At 42.5% G+C, this 15,879-nt stretch overlaps 1 protein-coding gene across 2 annotated transcripts; it reads right to left on the bottom strand.

The window, feature by feature from the left end:
• Nucleotides 1–3,436: 3,436 nt before the first annotated feature.
• Nucleotides 3,437–14,958, bottom strand: klf15 (Kruppel like factor 15). 2 transcript variants are annotated; one of them, XM_085455622.1, is made up of 3 exons: nucleotides 14,762–14,958; nucleotides 11,332–12,793; nucleotides 3,437–5,185 (listed from the first exon to the last, which is right to left on the bottom strand). In XM_085455622.1, the coding sequence occupies exons 2-3, from the start codon at nucleotides 12,576–12,578 to the stop codon at nucleotides 5,017–5,019; spliced, it is 1,416 nt and encodes a 471-aa protein (XP_085311748.1). In that variant the 5' UTR covers nucleotides 12,579–12,793; nucleotides 14,762–14,958; the 3' UTR covers nucleotides 3,437–5,016. The 2 variants fall into 2 exon arrangements, with proteins under 2 accessions (XP_085311748.1, XP_085311749.1); XM_085455623.1 differs by lacking the exon at nucleotides 14,762–14,958 and adding an exon at nucleotides 13,818–14,724.
• Nucleotides 14,959–15,879: the final 921 nt, after the last annotated feature.

The raw sequence follows: 15,879 nt of genomic DNA, 5'->3' as shown, positions 1-15,879 counted from the left end.
TCTTCTCCCCTCTGTTTTTCTTTCTCTCCCTCTCTTTCTTTCATTCTTTCTCCCTGTCCTATCCCCCAGTCATGTCTGTCCCGTTTGTAGCAGCTGAAAATAAAATAAATACATAATTATAATAAAGGTCAATGTGGCGGAGGCGGGGCCCCGGGCGCGGCTGCAGGGGAGGAGTGGTGCAGTGGGCTCAACGGGGCGGTACGGGAGACGCCGGTAAGAACAGCTGATGGTGATTATGGACTGACGATGGTTTTCCCTCCCCTGTTTTATGGTGAAACGGAGAGCGGTGGCGGGATGAAAAAAACGACACACGTCAGCTGGGAACGAGCTATCAGTCTATGTGAAAAGCATAAACCTGTGAAACGTGTGAATAAATGTGGAACTTGGCAATAACAACCTGCGTGTGCGTGTACCTGTGCCTCGTATATTCCACAGTCAATCAAATGGACCAATATGGCAAGGCCATGATGATCCACTTGGTAAAATAAATCCGCTTGGCATCTTTCTTGGCCTTAAGACAACAATTCTGATGGCTAAAGATCCAAACGGGACAAAAAAAAAAAAAAAAGAAACACGGGCAGAACTAAACCTAAACCAGAATAAGCTGGTTAAATAATGCTAATCATCATCATCATCATCATCATCGCCTGACAATAGATCAAGAAAATAACCATCCATCCATCCATCTTCATCCGCTTTATCCGGGGCCGGGTCGCGGGGGCAGCAGCCTAAGCAAAGAGGCCCAGACCTCCCTCTCCCCAGCCACCTCCTCCAGCTTATCCGGGGGAATACCAAGGCGTTCCCAGGCCAGCCGAGAGATATAATCTCTCCAGCGTGTCCTGGGTCTGCCCCGGGGCCTCCTCCCGGTGGGACATGCCTGGAACACCTCACCCAGGAGGCGCCCAGGGGCGCAACTTCTCTGTTTAAAGCAGAATAGATAAAGTTAGACCTGAATGTTCCTGCAGGTTTTGTTTTTCTGCTCCATTCACAGAGAGAATTAAATGAAGTTAAACGAGTACACCGCTCTCTCTTTCTCTCTTCATTTCATCTATGTGTCAGTAATAATTTGAATAAGCTAAGAATTCTTTCATACATTTGCGTGTGCCCACTTGTAATAAATAAAACCAGTAGCATGAAAGACAGTAATTACAAGGCCCGGTCCAAATGAGTCTGGTTCATGAAAAATAGGAATCCTGGCACCTGGCTAGAAGCAGAAGGTAAGCTACCTTTCAAAACCTCAGTTAGCCATGAGCACACGACTTGTGTGTTCGGAATCACACTTGGAGCAGTATTCCAAATCATCTGCACTTTGGAAGCTCGAGACAGTTTTGAAAAGTTAGAATTGGGTGCCCCATGCCTAGTTTCAGGTCTTATTAAACACAACATGTAGGTTAATTTTTAAATTACCGTTTTTAACAAAGTGAGAAAATGGACTAAACCAGGACATGCTCACTGGCTGTGCTCCCGTGTGTTCTGTACACATGTTTCTGTATGCTCAGCATGCAACATGAAGTACCTCAGGAACCACATTTCCTGTTAGACGGGAAATAATCATACAATAGGCAGCTCATACTAATCCCTGCCCATGTGCTTTGAACACATTGCCTCCTGCACATCTGCACAATCCATCTCCAGCTTATGGAAACTGTAGACTCTGCTGGTCAAATTCTAAATAAACAAGCAAACAAACATGACTGGACTAGATCAGTGATGTCAGCAATGAGGTTGGCAAAGTGGAAGTGGTTGGTTTCCTAGCAAAATATGAAGAAATGGGGAGTGGCTCAATACTGTTGCACAGTAATGCAGGGATCGGAGGGATACAGAGAGAACGTCTCCTTCTTGGCTTTATCTCAACATCGTCATGTGTAACATAGTGACCTCACCAGAAGAAGGTTCACTCTGAAACACATCAAGAAAAATGTTTCCCCACTCATGTTCTCATCTGCAGTCTACCTGTTGTTGTGTTTCTGTGAAGGTTTGGCAGCTGCACCAGGTATTCATCAGGATATCCTCTTCACAGAGTCGAGAACACATCTGTTGGCCATCACACTTACAACTGTGCGGTTGCTTAGCAAGTGCGTCATTGTAAGACTTCCTCGTAACTACCAGTAAGACAAGTTTCAAACAAAGCTTGCACAAACACTCATTGTTCACATTTAATCTTTTTAACAAATACATTTTGTGTTCCTCTGAGATAAATGGCACATATCATTCAGTTGCCTCATTTACTGCTTATGACTTTCATCATAAAGTGGAAAGATACAAAATACTCATTTGTCATGTTCAGTAACCAGGCAGTTTTTCCAGACTGTAAAACCAGAACTCAGCCCTGCTTGTATGCATCCTTTTTTATCCTTGTCATGGGTTCATATGCACAATGCCAATAAATTACACCTAGTGGTTCTTCAGCTAGCTCTACTAAGGACTGCAGACTGTGGTGTCTATGGTCTAGTTCATGGTTATTTTCTGGCTAGCAGAGGACACTGTTAGAGTAAGACATCAGATGTCTCTGTTAATTCATCAGTATTCAGTGGAAGGTCTGTGCATGCTGCTTTCTTTTATACTATTTATTGTAGAAAGACTACTCCAGGTACTAAACATTGGGAGCACCAATGGTTGTCTAAATTTAGGATGACTTGATTGCAGTGCCTTCTATATTTCAAGATCAGGTCACTGTCCCACGAGACTTTCTGTCTGGCACAGTTGTTGCCACCCAGAGTGTCGTTTTTCAGCATGCTTAGAACAATGGCAGTATTGAAATGACAAGGAAGCGCAGGAAGACAAATGCCAAATGGTGTTATTTAGAGTGCTTTATCCTGTCCATAGTCTACAGGCTGCTTTGCAACCCACCTCCAGCTAACTCTGCTTTTTGCTACATCACTTTATCACTAATGCCTGCTCTGCTCTGTGCTGGGGTCTTGTGCGATTCTTCTCACCTCTGGCTTTTCATTCATGGCCCAAGAACAGTGTTACTGCCAAATAACAGAGCAGGCTGTTCCTGCTATCCCTGCTAATTAAAATACACTAAACTTGGGTTAAGCCAAAATAAATATACCAACACTGCCAGGTGTATGTCACCACTGGTTCAGTACGGTTAGAAGGAACAGCTAAACGAGTCACCAGAAATATACAAAGAATATAGAAAAAGCATTAAAATATATTTGTATCTTTTTATTGACTTGCAGGAACAAGATGAAATTTACCTCTGCCTTACACTTCCCATAATGCTTTGGGGGTATACTTATAAAGTAAGGCGTTGAAGTCACAGATTTAGATGTACGACAGAAAACTTGGAAAAGAATCCGTCCTGAATTTTCATCTCAGTTTCAGTTTCACAATTAGTATATTTACCTGGATGTGTGTGTTTGCAGAAATAGCACCATTCTCTCCTGAAGTAATAAACACAGCAATACACAGCAAAAAAAACAACAATACATGACTGATTCTTTTCACTTTTATTTGTAAATGCATCTTGGATAGAACAAAGGAAAAATATATAATATATCCATATGTACTGAAATGTTATGTACACATTTAGGGTTGAAAACTATAAATCATCAGAATAGTCTCTGTGTGTTTCCTGGATGCAGCGATGTGCGCGCCTGTATATTTACATACATTCATAGGATGCGATAAAACGCCTGTGCTGACACAAGCATTAAAAATTCAAAATTGAATAAAAGGAATGATGTACAATGTTGTGTACCCCTGCATGTTGTCACTATACAGACATGAATTATACATGGACGGCATAGTCGTACCCCTACGGGCTGTTGTACACACAGCAAATAATGTTCGAGAGAAATAAAAACATTCAAAAATTTGGGGACGTTGCCACCACATTCTCCAGCTCATGGCAGGTCAGCACCATGGTGTGTGGGAATTCATTCATCCCCTCAAGGTAAGATACTCGCTGGCTGAGGTGGAAGGCCGTCAGGGCGTTTCGAGTAACAGATAAAGCAGAGTCGAGGCAGAAATTGTGTCATCAGCAAAGTAATAGATCAGGTAAAACTAGCAGATGTAGGCAACAATTTTAGTTCAGGGCCCTGTTGTGAACAGTCAAACAGCACATTGCAATGAGAAGCTTGATTTCCAGAACAATGTCACGCTCCAACAATGATTTTGTTTTTGTTACAGTAAGGCTTAAACTATGATACAAACAGAAGACCAGGAAGCAGGTAGACATGACTTGGCTTAAAATTCAACAAATAACATTTAACACTGATCAGAAGGCCAGTTTTAACAATCACTGTGCACTTAACCTTTGAGTTTGTCACTTTTTAGCTCTCCTCTTTACATCAGTTTACAAAGTTCCTGTAAAAAGTAAGAGGAGTCCTGATAGCTTATCATGTTTTATTCCTTTTGTTATGCAATCAGTAGTTCATGTCCACGTCAGTAAAACAGTTCCCTCATTGTGTTTCAGACACAAGCTGAATAGAAAGTTATCCACAGTTATTAGTCAATTAACAGTGGTGCAAGGCAGCAAAAACAACAGGACAAAACCTTGAGAGAAAGCGCTCTGGACCCAAGGAAAAGTAACTACGACTCGGGTAGTAGCTGATGAGGATCCAAGTGAGTTTCACTTCTGAAACATTGCATAAATTTAACATGTCTGAGACATTAGCAGCTTTCAGGAAAATAAATGGCAGCTCCTGTATCCAGTTAGAATGGAAATGCAAGGCTATTACCAAACGTATCACATAATCCAGACTGAACCGAAATAAGCTTATCTTATTTTCTTCTCAGGCAGGTGATAAGAACAGTGCACAACCGACCAAAGCACCGACATCAACCTTCAGCTGATTACAGACAGGATGGTAAGCGTGTTGGTTTCTTACAATAACAATCCCAGACCACTCTAACGCCAACTGAGGTTTGCTTCAACTCACATGTTCCAGATGACTTGCTGATGACACGACAAAAAAAAGGGGGGGAAAGAATTTTAAAAAGTACTGATATAGTACGAGGGTGTTCCAAGGATTCCCAGTGATCCCAGTAATCTCAGCAGGTGGAGCATCAGTTTGCTGAGCGGACTGTCCGACTGCTTCGAGGAAAACGGTGGACTTTGATGTGTTTTGACAGATGGTCACTGCGGGCGAATTTCTTCTCACATACAGGACACTGGTAGGGCTTAACCCCCGAATGGGACCGCCGGTGACGCGACAGCTCATCTGAACGTGAGAACCTGAAAGAAGAACAGAAATGTTTCAGAATTCAACAAAGGCAAACCGAGAGAGGTGGCGGTGCGTGCACAGGTCACAAATCTGGTGACCTTAGACTTCACTTTTCTTAACTGTCTGGAAATGTCTTGAACAATTTTGCACTAGTTTGCTTTACAGGTGTGGCTGTTTCCTACAAAATTAGATTGTGTGCAGTGAACTTGCATGTATATACGTGCACTATCATGTGAGTGCAGGGTGTATAAAAGGAGATCAGTAAAGTAACACCATATATATTTTGTGACAATAAATAACAGAACAGAAATCAGCTTCCTTCTCAGTAAGTTCCTCATCCCATGAACAGATTTCAACACAGTCTTGGACAGCAGCTGGCAGCCTTATTCTACTCTGCAGCCTCAGAAAACTGCTCTCCACCTGCTGCGGGTTATGATTAAGACCATGAGACAGCTGAATAAGACTGAGGACCAACCTGACAAACCTGCCTCGATTGGTTTTCCAGTGAGCTCCAGTGGGAGCTGACTCTGAACCCTCTCAAGGCAGGCGTTGCCGATTTGCAACAGTTAAAAACTAACAACTTGATTACCGCACATACTTTTTTATGAGGTTTTTTTACTCAGAAGTACCACTGCAGGACTTGGTTGTGCATTAGCAACAAAAAGCTTTATTTGAGCCTGAGAGGGTTGAAACACAATGAGTGAAGGGATTGTTCAGCTCTAAATGAATGGGCCCGTTGTCTTTGACAGTTAAAAAAAAAACAATAAATCACAAAATATGTTTGTTGTCAAAAGACCAGGACAGTCTGTCCAGGTCTGTGTATGGGTTTGTTTCAGCCGCGTGTGGTTTCAGGGAAATCCTGCCTCGCTTTTGTCTACCTAGTTGCATAATTCACCCAGACCTGTTGTTCTCTTTTTGATGGAACTCGGTATGCTTGGCAGCTCTGAACAAAAAGAAACACTTGCAAGGCACACAACATAAATATATCTGAATGAGCATGGATATTTCAAGGCACGAAATTTAAAAACGATATATAACGCCCTTGTCTCTTACCTTGTACTTCTGGAAACTACCTAAGTTAGAAACTTGTTTTTGCCAATCCCAAGATTTTTACTGCAACTGCATCATTATCTGGTCACAAGCAAGAATGCTTCAAATGCTGATGCTTCAACTCATTTCCTTCTTACTCATTTGGACAAACAGAAACTTGGCTGGAGTCACGAGGATGACAGCTCCAGGGTTTCTTCCCAGCACCCTAGTTCTCTGAAACTGACTGTCCCCAGCTGGGCTCTGCCTCCCAGATGTTACTCTGGTGACTTGACAGCATGATGAATTGGTACACTTGTGCCCTATAATTAAGGAGCAACATTTAAAAAGCTAGACTAAAATGCAATCTACCCTCTATGCTTGGCAGGCACAAGAAGCTTAGAGCTTAAAAATGATGCTGCACACATGTAAGTTAGATTGCATGCAACACCTGACAGCAGTTTAAGAAACTGGACCCTGCCAATGAAACCCTTCCAAGCCCAACCACAGCATCTAGCCAGTTAAAAACTCTTTGAAACAAGTAGATAAAGTCCACACTGTGACTTATGTAATTGACTAGTTACTGAGCAGAAGTGTCTGCCGAGTCCCCGACAGAGACCAGCAGACTCACAGCAAAACTCAAACTCTATGTGTAGGATAGACGGTGTGTAGATACTTATCTTCTCTGTAATGTTCAAACTTTTTTGTTTTTTGCCATCGTTATATCTGGAGTTTAGTTTATGAATTAAGTGTGCTCAATCAAATATACTGTGCCACTCATATTGTACATGACCAAAGTTTTAAATGGGTATAAATAATCTTAGTGGACAAAAAGCTAGAATACACACTTTGTTTAGCTTTCTACACTTGGATCTGTAGGATCTCATTGACATATCCCTAAAAATTTACTCTCAGGAAAACAGCTATGGCACAGAAGGCCCAAGCACCTGCTGTTTGTTCGGAGCAGCCAATCAGTTGTCTTAAAAGGAATGACAGGTGCAGTCATGCAAAGTTATTCTAGCAGTGACAAAGAATAAAAACATAAAGATGAATATAACCAATCCGAACCTCTAAACCACGACTAACCACGTGCCTGACACAGAAATAAAAATGGTTTTCAAAGTTGAACACACTGACTACTGTACCAGCTCAAAATCAGATATTCCAACAAGACAAAGTTAAGGTTAGGGTTATAAATATCAGCATTGCCTCATAATTTCACAATCAAGGCACGAGTAATCCCTAGTGTAGTGGCAGACAGTGTCTTCATCGCAGGGCTGGTTGTGTGGATGATATTTGATACATGAACAGAGCCCAAAGTCTGAATCTAATTTTATCATATAATATCCTTCAATAAACCACGTGCACCCAAATCTGATCAGCAAACAGTTTTACATGGCGTGCATAGATGAAACACTATCGCTCTGACATTCCAACATCTGGTTCGGATCTGTTGCTCTGTGAGAGAGCATCAGAGAAACAGTGACAGGATTTCTAATGTTGTGTCCATTTTTTTTTGCCTGCAATGAACTTTGGTTTTATTTCAGCTTGTAGTTACTCTTCTTTAGAGCAAACAACATCTATATTTGTCATACTTGAACTAAACTGCAGTAGAAAGAAATAAAAGATCGGGTTAAGACATTTGTGAGAAAGGGAAACAATTAAAAGCAGCCCTCTACAGTCTGTTTCCTTCTAACCTTGAATTAGAGGGCTGCACAGTATCCAGCCAAGTGTTTATCCAACTATGTTCCTCCAGCACTGACTCAAATTGAAAAGAACACAAATAATTTTGGGAAAAATCATTCTATTGTCTAACTCAGCCAGAAAACAGACACCTGGATCCTTCTCGTATTATGTCTTCGTTTCTGGCCCAGTGTTAGGAATCAGTATTTTAATGCCAAACCCATGCCTGGCACACACTGTACTGAACAGCTGTGTCTGTGGCTGACCTAACCTTTTGGAGCCTTGTGTTGTTAATCAGGTTCCAGATCACTAGTGAAAACTTTCTTTTATTTTGAATCAAATCTCACAGCTAACTTTACCACAAAAACCCTACTCAGCCAATGAGATAAAGATTATGCACTGCTTGTCTGACGTCATTTGTTTTGAGGCATATTCATGAATGTAATTATTGAATGCAGGGATGAACAGAGGCATGTTAAGATGACATCACGACCTACTAATAACTCACCTTACCTCCTTAACTCCACCAGGTCTCTAGCGATCCTTTTAAGAGAGTTAGGGTTGGGTGCATTTTAGCTACACTAGTAGTAGTTTAAGAAACCAGCAGATGTTACCTTTGAAGTCTCTCGTATGCAATTTGGTTTCACAGTTTTTGCGTTACAAAAACAGGGTGAACCTTATCTGAATTCTTTACACTGTAAACGTAGTTATATCTAGAGTGACCGTGTTATACACTGTACTGCATTCATTTGTTCTTTTAACCGTTCTCCCTGTTCCTCCTAGTCCATATGAGGAACCCTGCCTGATACCCGCTCTTCCCTTTCATGCAGTGTGCAGCCTGGACGTTCCTAACCCACAGTCATGGTAACTATTCAACACTTTGTCTTTGTTCACTTCCTCACTGCTGCTCCCTTCAAGTGACTGTGTGCAAAACTCGTTTTTTCTCCCACCGTCTTGACAACAGTTAAGCTAACAATATAAGCAACATGTTTTTCCCGTTTTTCTCTTAAAATCTTAGTCTTTGCGTCTCGGCTCAATCAGCAGCTACTTTAATAATTTTCCCAACCTGCCCCCCTCACCCTTTGGGAGGCCCCCTCATTTATCCCAACACATACAGTGGGTTTCACACACACTGGTTTTCTCTTTTTTTCTCTGAAACACACACACACACAAACACACACACACACTTTCATCCTAACTAGATCCTGCCTTTTGTGTACAGACAAGAGCCCTTTGTTAGCTGGGACACACTGCCTGGATTACTACTGCACAAATTTCTGCAGCTCATGTATCAGGACACAGCAGTCCCGCTGTAGGGTACATGCCTGGTGGCATGTTGCCAGGTTGGGAATACCACAATACAAAGCTTTTAGGAGATATTATTTATTGCCTGCTACCTGCATGCTTTGAGTTTGTGAGTGACTGCATGTTATCTCCTGAAAGACTGGTTCTTGTACGTCAAATTATGTAAAAACACACTGGTTGGAGTATTTTTTATTTACTGTTCATTCTTTTCAAAGGCAAAAGACGCTATGACCAAATTTGAAGAGGCTCTGCTTCTGACCTGTCCAAATATTTTACCCAGTTTTTGTTTATCGTTGCCGGCTGTAAGTTCAGTCTAGCGTCAGTGTTCTACATGGTCAACATGCTTTTTAAATCTTTTCCTGGGAAGTCCTTACTGGAAAAGATATTTTGGATTTGTAAAAATTACATATTTGAAAACATGTCATCTAATTCAAACACATTTTAACAAATCCAAAGTGCAGATTTTCAATTCAGTCCAAAGTCAATATGACATCAACCTGATCTGACAGAAATATGTGAAATGACCACAACTTCTTTTATGTGTTGTTATTATATGGCTACACCACAGAAACTGTTCCACTGGAGTGTTACTTGGGACTACACTGTGGTGAGTACAGCACTCTTGCATTGAGGCAAAAACACTCTGAGTTTATGTGTGTATGTTCTCTTTGTCTGTGTGGCTTTTGTCCAGGAAATCGTAGTCCCACAATACAAAGACACACATATTGGGTTAACTGGTGACTCTAAATTGGCTGTAGTTGTGGCTACATGGTACATAAAGAGCTTAACCCTCTGAGATCTGAGTCATCATTAGTGGCAACTTCCACTTCCAATACTTTTCTAAAAATATTAAAAAGTCCGTTTTGCCGACGGACGGACGGACGGACGGACGGACGGACGGACGGACGGACGGATAGATAGATAGATAGATAGATAGATAGATAGATAGATAGATAGATAGATAGATAGATAGATAGATAGATAGATAGATAGATAGATAGATAGATAGATAGATAGATAGATAGATAGATAGGCAAGAATATGTTATTCACTATCAACGTTTAAAGAAAAGCTTTTCAAGATAGTGGCAGAACTATTTTTTTTAAGTTAAAACATGTCTGTTTTCCATCCGTTCTGGGTCCTTTTTGGAGCTACTGATTAAAAAGTACAAAAGTTCATTTTACTCATGGGACATAAAGTCAGTGTTGTACTCTTCACTAGCTTAAGGTCAGCCTGAACATCCCACCTGATGTCCTCAGGAAACAGGCCAGCTTAGCTCTGCCAACTCTGAACAGGAGTCAAACTCCATCACATTCACACAAACAGACTTCCACGTTAATAAAAGCAAAAAGACACTTTACTTTAATTAGCAAAGTAATTGCCTACTGATGAAGACATCCACCTTCTTCCTCTGCCATTAAACACAGCAGGTTCTAAATTAACTCTTGCTGTTTTATACTGAAAAAACACACACACACACACACTCATGCTGCCCCAGCAACTGCACAGCTGTCAGGTCTCAACAGGAGGCATCCATGTTGTGACCATGTGACTCCAGTCCACATGCACTGTGACAGATTTAGTTTACATCCACAGAAAAAAAGACACCATGGTTATTCTTACCCAACTTGGATATCTCTGTGGTGCCACCACCTCACATCACTCCAATTAGCACTTGCTAGACTGCAAGGCAGCTACTAACAGCTCTTCAGCTTAATGGGTTAGTGAAAAGGAAAAAACCACAGGATGGCATCTTTTGCTTTACTGTTACAAACTGAATTAGATTGAATGTGAAATGTAACATAATCTACTTTTTAAGAAATGCCCCTTTTAATTTTTGTCTAAACCTAAAACACTAATATTAGATTGTGGATTTTGGGGGTTTAAGTTACTTGGACTCTGCACCACACATGATGAACAGGGATATGTCCGACTGACAAAAAATTACTGCAGCTAGGCCAGTAATGAAATCATGCAGATGCCTGCTACAGCCTGCTGTTATTGCTGTGTTAACAAACAAACCTTTACACAGGTTACACTTAATCACTCGTATATATGAGTCAATCTTTGAATCTAGTCTGCTAAGAAAACATACTAAACATACTATGTTATATGTAAGAGTATTCGGTTCCTCGGTACCCACCTCCATCCGCAGCCCTGCCAGTTGCAGGCAAAGGGCTTCTCCCCTGTGTGCCTCCTCAGGTGGGCCTTCAGGTGGCTGCTCTTGGTGTACATCTTGGTGCAGCCAGGAAAAGAGCATTTGTGCATTTTGATGAGATCCGCCACTGTGTTCTTCTGGAATTTTTGTCCGCCAACAAGGATTCCTGATGCCTGGCTAGTAGAGCTGTCCCCGAGCCCAAGAGGTTTGGCTGCAATTGGGACTGGAGCGATTCGTACAAACTTTGAGGAGACGTTAAGGCTGGGGGAGGGCAGGATGTGGGGCACAAGGGCAAAAGTTTGACCTTGGATGTTGACCAGTAGCTGTGCAATTTTGATGTCTGAGGCTGGGGCAGGCTGTGGGGGATGGGCTGCTGGAGTAAGTGGTGGCACTGTAGGCTCCTGCTTGATCTGTATAGGCTGGATTTGCAGAATGACCGGCATTCCATTACCATTTGTGTCGCTGTCTGAAGATGAAGGTTTGTTAGTGGATTCCTTCTTGGCCCCTGTGCTGGACTCCTGTGTGGGGTTAATTCTTGTGGTTTTGGTGTCACTAGACGCAACAGCCACCAGACCTGCAGTGCCGACAGTGGGAACAGTTTGGTCAGAATACTTTGCCTCTGGCTCTACTTTAGGCTCAGGGGAGGCCTCTACGCACCACTCCAGGCCAACTTCTAGACCAAAAGACTCCTGCGTTACTCCCAACTCTGGGCAATCCTCTCGGATCTCCTGTTTCATTGTCACCACGTCCATGTTCTCCTCCAGGAATTCTTCTATCTCTTCCAGCGTGGGCTGGAAACACCCTACAAGCTGTTCTTTTAGCTCACCATGGGTCCAGGTGAAGAAGTCAAAATTTTCCTCCTTTACTTGCTCACGTTTGAACGGCTCTTCTTTCCGTGAATCCCACAGCAAAGTGGATAATGGCATAGGATCCACGGATTCTGTGGTAACGCTGTTGGCACTCCCTAAGGAGGCCTGAGACAGCAGGTGGTCCAGCATACTGTCCTGACTTTCAGCACTAGAGCTGCTACCATAGCTGGAGCTCAGCACCTGGGAGTCTGGGCTGGAGCAAGAACGAGGACTGGATGAGTCGCTCAGGTCCTCCTCCGAAAATGGTGACGGCATAACCTGGTAGGAGCCCAAGTCCTTGACCATGTCAGATTGCTGGCAGGCCACTGGAGCACCGCTGTAAAGAAGAAAAGTGTCTTCACTCACAAAGGAGTTATCTACCATCCCTGGATACTGCCAAACCACTGTCTCTTTCTGGACTCAGAGTCTGTGTTTAGGGATGACTTGCAAGAGAATTATTCCTTCTGCTGGTGGAGAAGACCAAATATACCCAGGTCACAAAGGTCACACTTCTCACGGATGAGATACCAAAAACACCTGGTGTTAGCGCTGGAGAAAGACGCTCGCAATCCAAGGTCTCCGGACAGGAAACAGTATGTCTAAAAGAATAAACAGAGATGATGACAAGTCGGTTAATCTCCATGCCACAAGCAGCTGCTGCACATTTGACAAAGCCTGAAAGCATACCATTATATATAAACAAACAAAAACTGCAAACAAATATATGCATACACAGTGTGTCCATGTCTTCATTGTTAAAGAAGTCCCTAAACTGTATCAATGCTGCATAATTGTGTTACCTTCTTAAAATGATTCATTTTATTAGGTTTGAGTGCAGAAACAACAAGTGCATGAAAAACACTCAGGGTCATTTTTGACTCTGAAAGAGTTCTGATGAGTTCATAAACTCATAAGCCATTTTTTTTAGTTCTGCTAACTTCTTTGGGTTTGTTTGGTTTCTTTTGAAAAGATGAATTGATAAAAAGTAATGTTGGAGGGCTTAACTACTAAGTTAGTGTTCTCCCTGTGTTGTCTCGGTACTTGTACATTGGCTATAACCATTTTAAAACACCCATATTTTGTCAAGAATCCACATACACTAATAGAGGAGCCCAATTTTCTATGCCAGTGTGCAAGCGTTAAAGGATGTTACATATTATTAGCCCGGTTTATTTTTCTACCACACAAAATTTGTGTAAATGTAAATGATCCCTGCAGTTCATCAAAAATTGCAGCTGGATTTGAAGTAGTGTGCTATGACCTTTGATAGCAATACTGTACTTACAACATTTGTTTCAAAATCTGTTTTAAAAAAAGTGTCAATCTCAGCCAACTTTGGAGGCCCTGATCTTTTAATGTTTAAACTAGTCACAAAGGTTTGGACTTTATCTGCCTGAATCTCTGCTTCAATATCTTTCGTGTAATTCACACAATCACAGGGTTTTTATTTTTCCCAATTTAAGGCTTTTCCCATTTTAAACATGTAAATATTTGAATTTTTAAACATTGCTTAAGTTCGGGTTCTTTTATGTCTAACCATCGCTATGCTGTTTACAGGAACAAATCTCAAGTTTTAGATACACTCTCATGATATCTTAACAGAGCTATGGTTCAATGACATACCTTAACTGAGGCTGGTTTCTGTATCTGTATCTGATCTATGTTTACAAGTCAGCTGGCTGTACTTTCTTTACATGTGTCCAGATCAGAGTGATAGTATGCAGTATGAGTTCACATTATCATAGTTTTACAATGTGCTAGTGTAGTCTTCATAAATAGGCTATTTTCCTGGAACGAGGAGCGTCGGTCATACTCTCTTCCCCTCTCCCTGCCTCCACTATTTGCCCTCCCTTTTTAGGGGCCCCTGTATGGTCTGAATGAACGAGGATGAACCCGGACCAGCGAGAGAGAGAGAGGGAGGGAGAGAGAGAGAACATTATCCTGAAACGCCGCAGGGGGCAGCCAGGAGCAGCGTGGGTTCCTCCTCTGAATGCGTAAATCACCTGTTCGGCGTGTTTACGGGACGATAAAGGATCAGTAAATCAGTCACAGCGCAAAAGCATTCTTTTAGATTTAAGTTGTTGCATTTATATTCACAAAATGTTGTCGCCTTACATGCAACATTTCAAGGCTATATTTTGTAATCATATGTTAAAATTGTAATTATGGCTGATGGTTTTTTCTCCTTATTTGTACTTGCTTAATAATTATATCGGCATGTGTAACCATTAACTCTTCCACGCCATCGGGTTTCAGACAGCAGTGACTCTCAGGCGCAGCTGAAAATGGGACAGCAAAACTCATTCAGATTCCATTCACTTACACTCTGGTGTCAAACTGATTAAACTGTGAACCCTGAAAGTCCTCCGTATACATATGTGTGCTTTGTTTTTCCCGAGTGTCCCTCTCTGCGGCGCATTACGCATGAGTAGGCACGCGTCTCCGCTCTCAACGTAAACATGTTTTCATCCTGCCTGCTGCTGCAGCATATGGCACGGAAGGGAAACGCGTCCTGCACGCTCTGAGAGACCTGGGGGAAAAGAAAGAGAGAAAAACTCCGATCTTACCTCGATCGTGCAACCAGAATATAATCCCAGAGCAAAATACGCGAGGAGGATGTGTTTTATCCGTTGCATTCGACGAGCCACAGTTTGCCCTTGAGGTTCTCCATGCAGCAGCAGCAGCAGAGGAAGAGTTCAGACTGGACTGAGTGCTGACTGAGTTGTACTATGGAGCCGTCACATGACTGCCAGGGTACCTTACAGCCTCAGCGTAGTGAGAAACGAGAGGATGTCGCTGAAGGCTCGTCCCCGCTCTGTAGTCTCATTGGTTGGTTTTTGCAGGGATGGAGGCGGGTTGTCCGGTCTGTCACTCCGTTGATCTGCTGCGTGGAATAACATGTGGGACTGTTGTTCAGGCAGGGAGCAGAGTGGTACCTTGTCATGATGAATAACTACTGGAGGGTCGGCATTCAGGGATCCAAGATGGAGGCGTAATGCGCCTTACAACCTTTGATTGGCTGAAATGGATTTTACTTTAAAAAATAATCTTTATTTATTAAGAAGGACAGGAGATCAGTTTCATTAGGCCAGTTCTAGTGGAACTGATGTGAAAAGTTTTGAGATAACTGCAAGATAATTGCATTTTCAAATTAATTTCTAAGTTGACTTAGTATTTCTCAATAAGGTCGATCAAATGGTAAATGGCCTGTATTTGTATAGCGCTTTACACATCCAGTCATCCACCCATTCACACACAGGTGATGGCAGCTACATTGTAGCCACAGCCACCCTAGGGCGCACTGACAGAAGCGAGGCTGCCGGACACTGGCGCCACTGGGCCACCGGGCCCTCTGACCACCAGCAGGCAGCGGGTGAAGTGTCTTGCCCAAGGACACAACGACCGAGACTGTTGGAAGCCAGGGCTCGAACCGGCAACCTTCTGATTACAAGACGAACTCCCAACTCTTGAGTCTGACAAATAATGTATCGAGTGCTTTGAGTACTCCGGGAGAGTACCATTTACCACCCAACACAAAATGATCCTTAAACATAACATGTACAGTCTGTCGCTGGACTGTGGGAGGAAACAGGGTAACCAGAAGAAGGACCAGAGGGAGAACAAGAAAAATCCCAGCCAGGCTTCAGACCAGAAAGGAGGCCAACCACTGCACCATCCATGGGTT

Source organism: Copadichromis virginalis, linkage group LG5, assembly GCF_057382275.1.
Source record: "Copadichromis virginalis isolate Kocher_CV1m ecotype Utaka linkage group LG5, C_Virginalis_male_GT1.1, whole genome shotgun sequence".
Lineage (NCBI taxonomy): Eukaryota > Metazoa > Chordata > Actinopteri > Cichliformes > Cichlidae > Copadichromis > Copadichromis virginalis.
The sequence above is the reverse complement of the archived record's forward strand: the minus strand, read 5'-3'. Positions and strand labels throughout refer to the sequence as shown.

Bases quoted from the DNA above. Each gene is read 5' to 3' on its own strand.
- klf15 (XM_085455622.1), bottom strand. From the start codon at position 12,578: ATGGTAGATAACTCCTTTGTGAGTGAAGACACTTTTCTTCTTTACAGC. The intron at 5,186-11,331 runs GTGGGTACCGAG...TTCTTCTTTCAG, and splicing joins TGGCAGGGCTGCGGATGGAG to GTTCTCACGTTCAGATGAGC.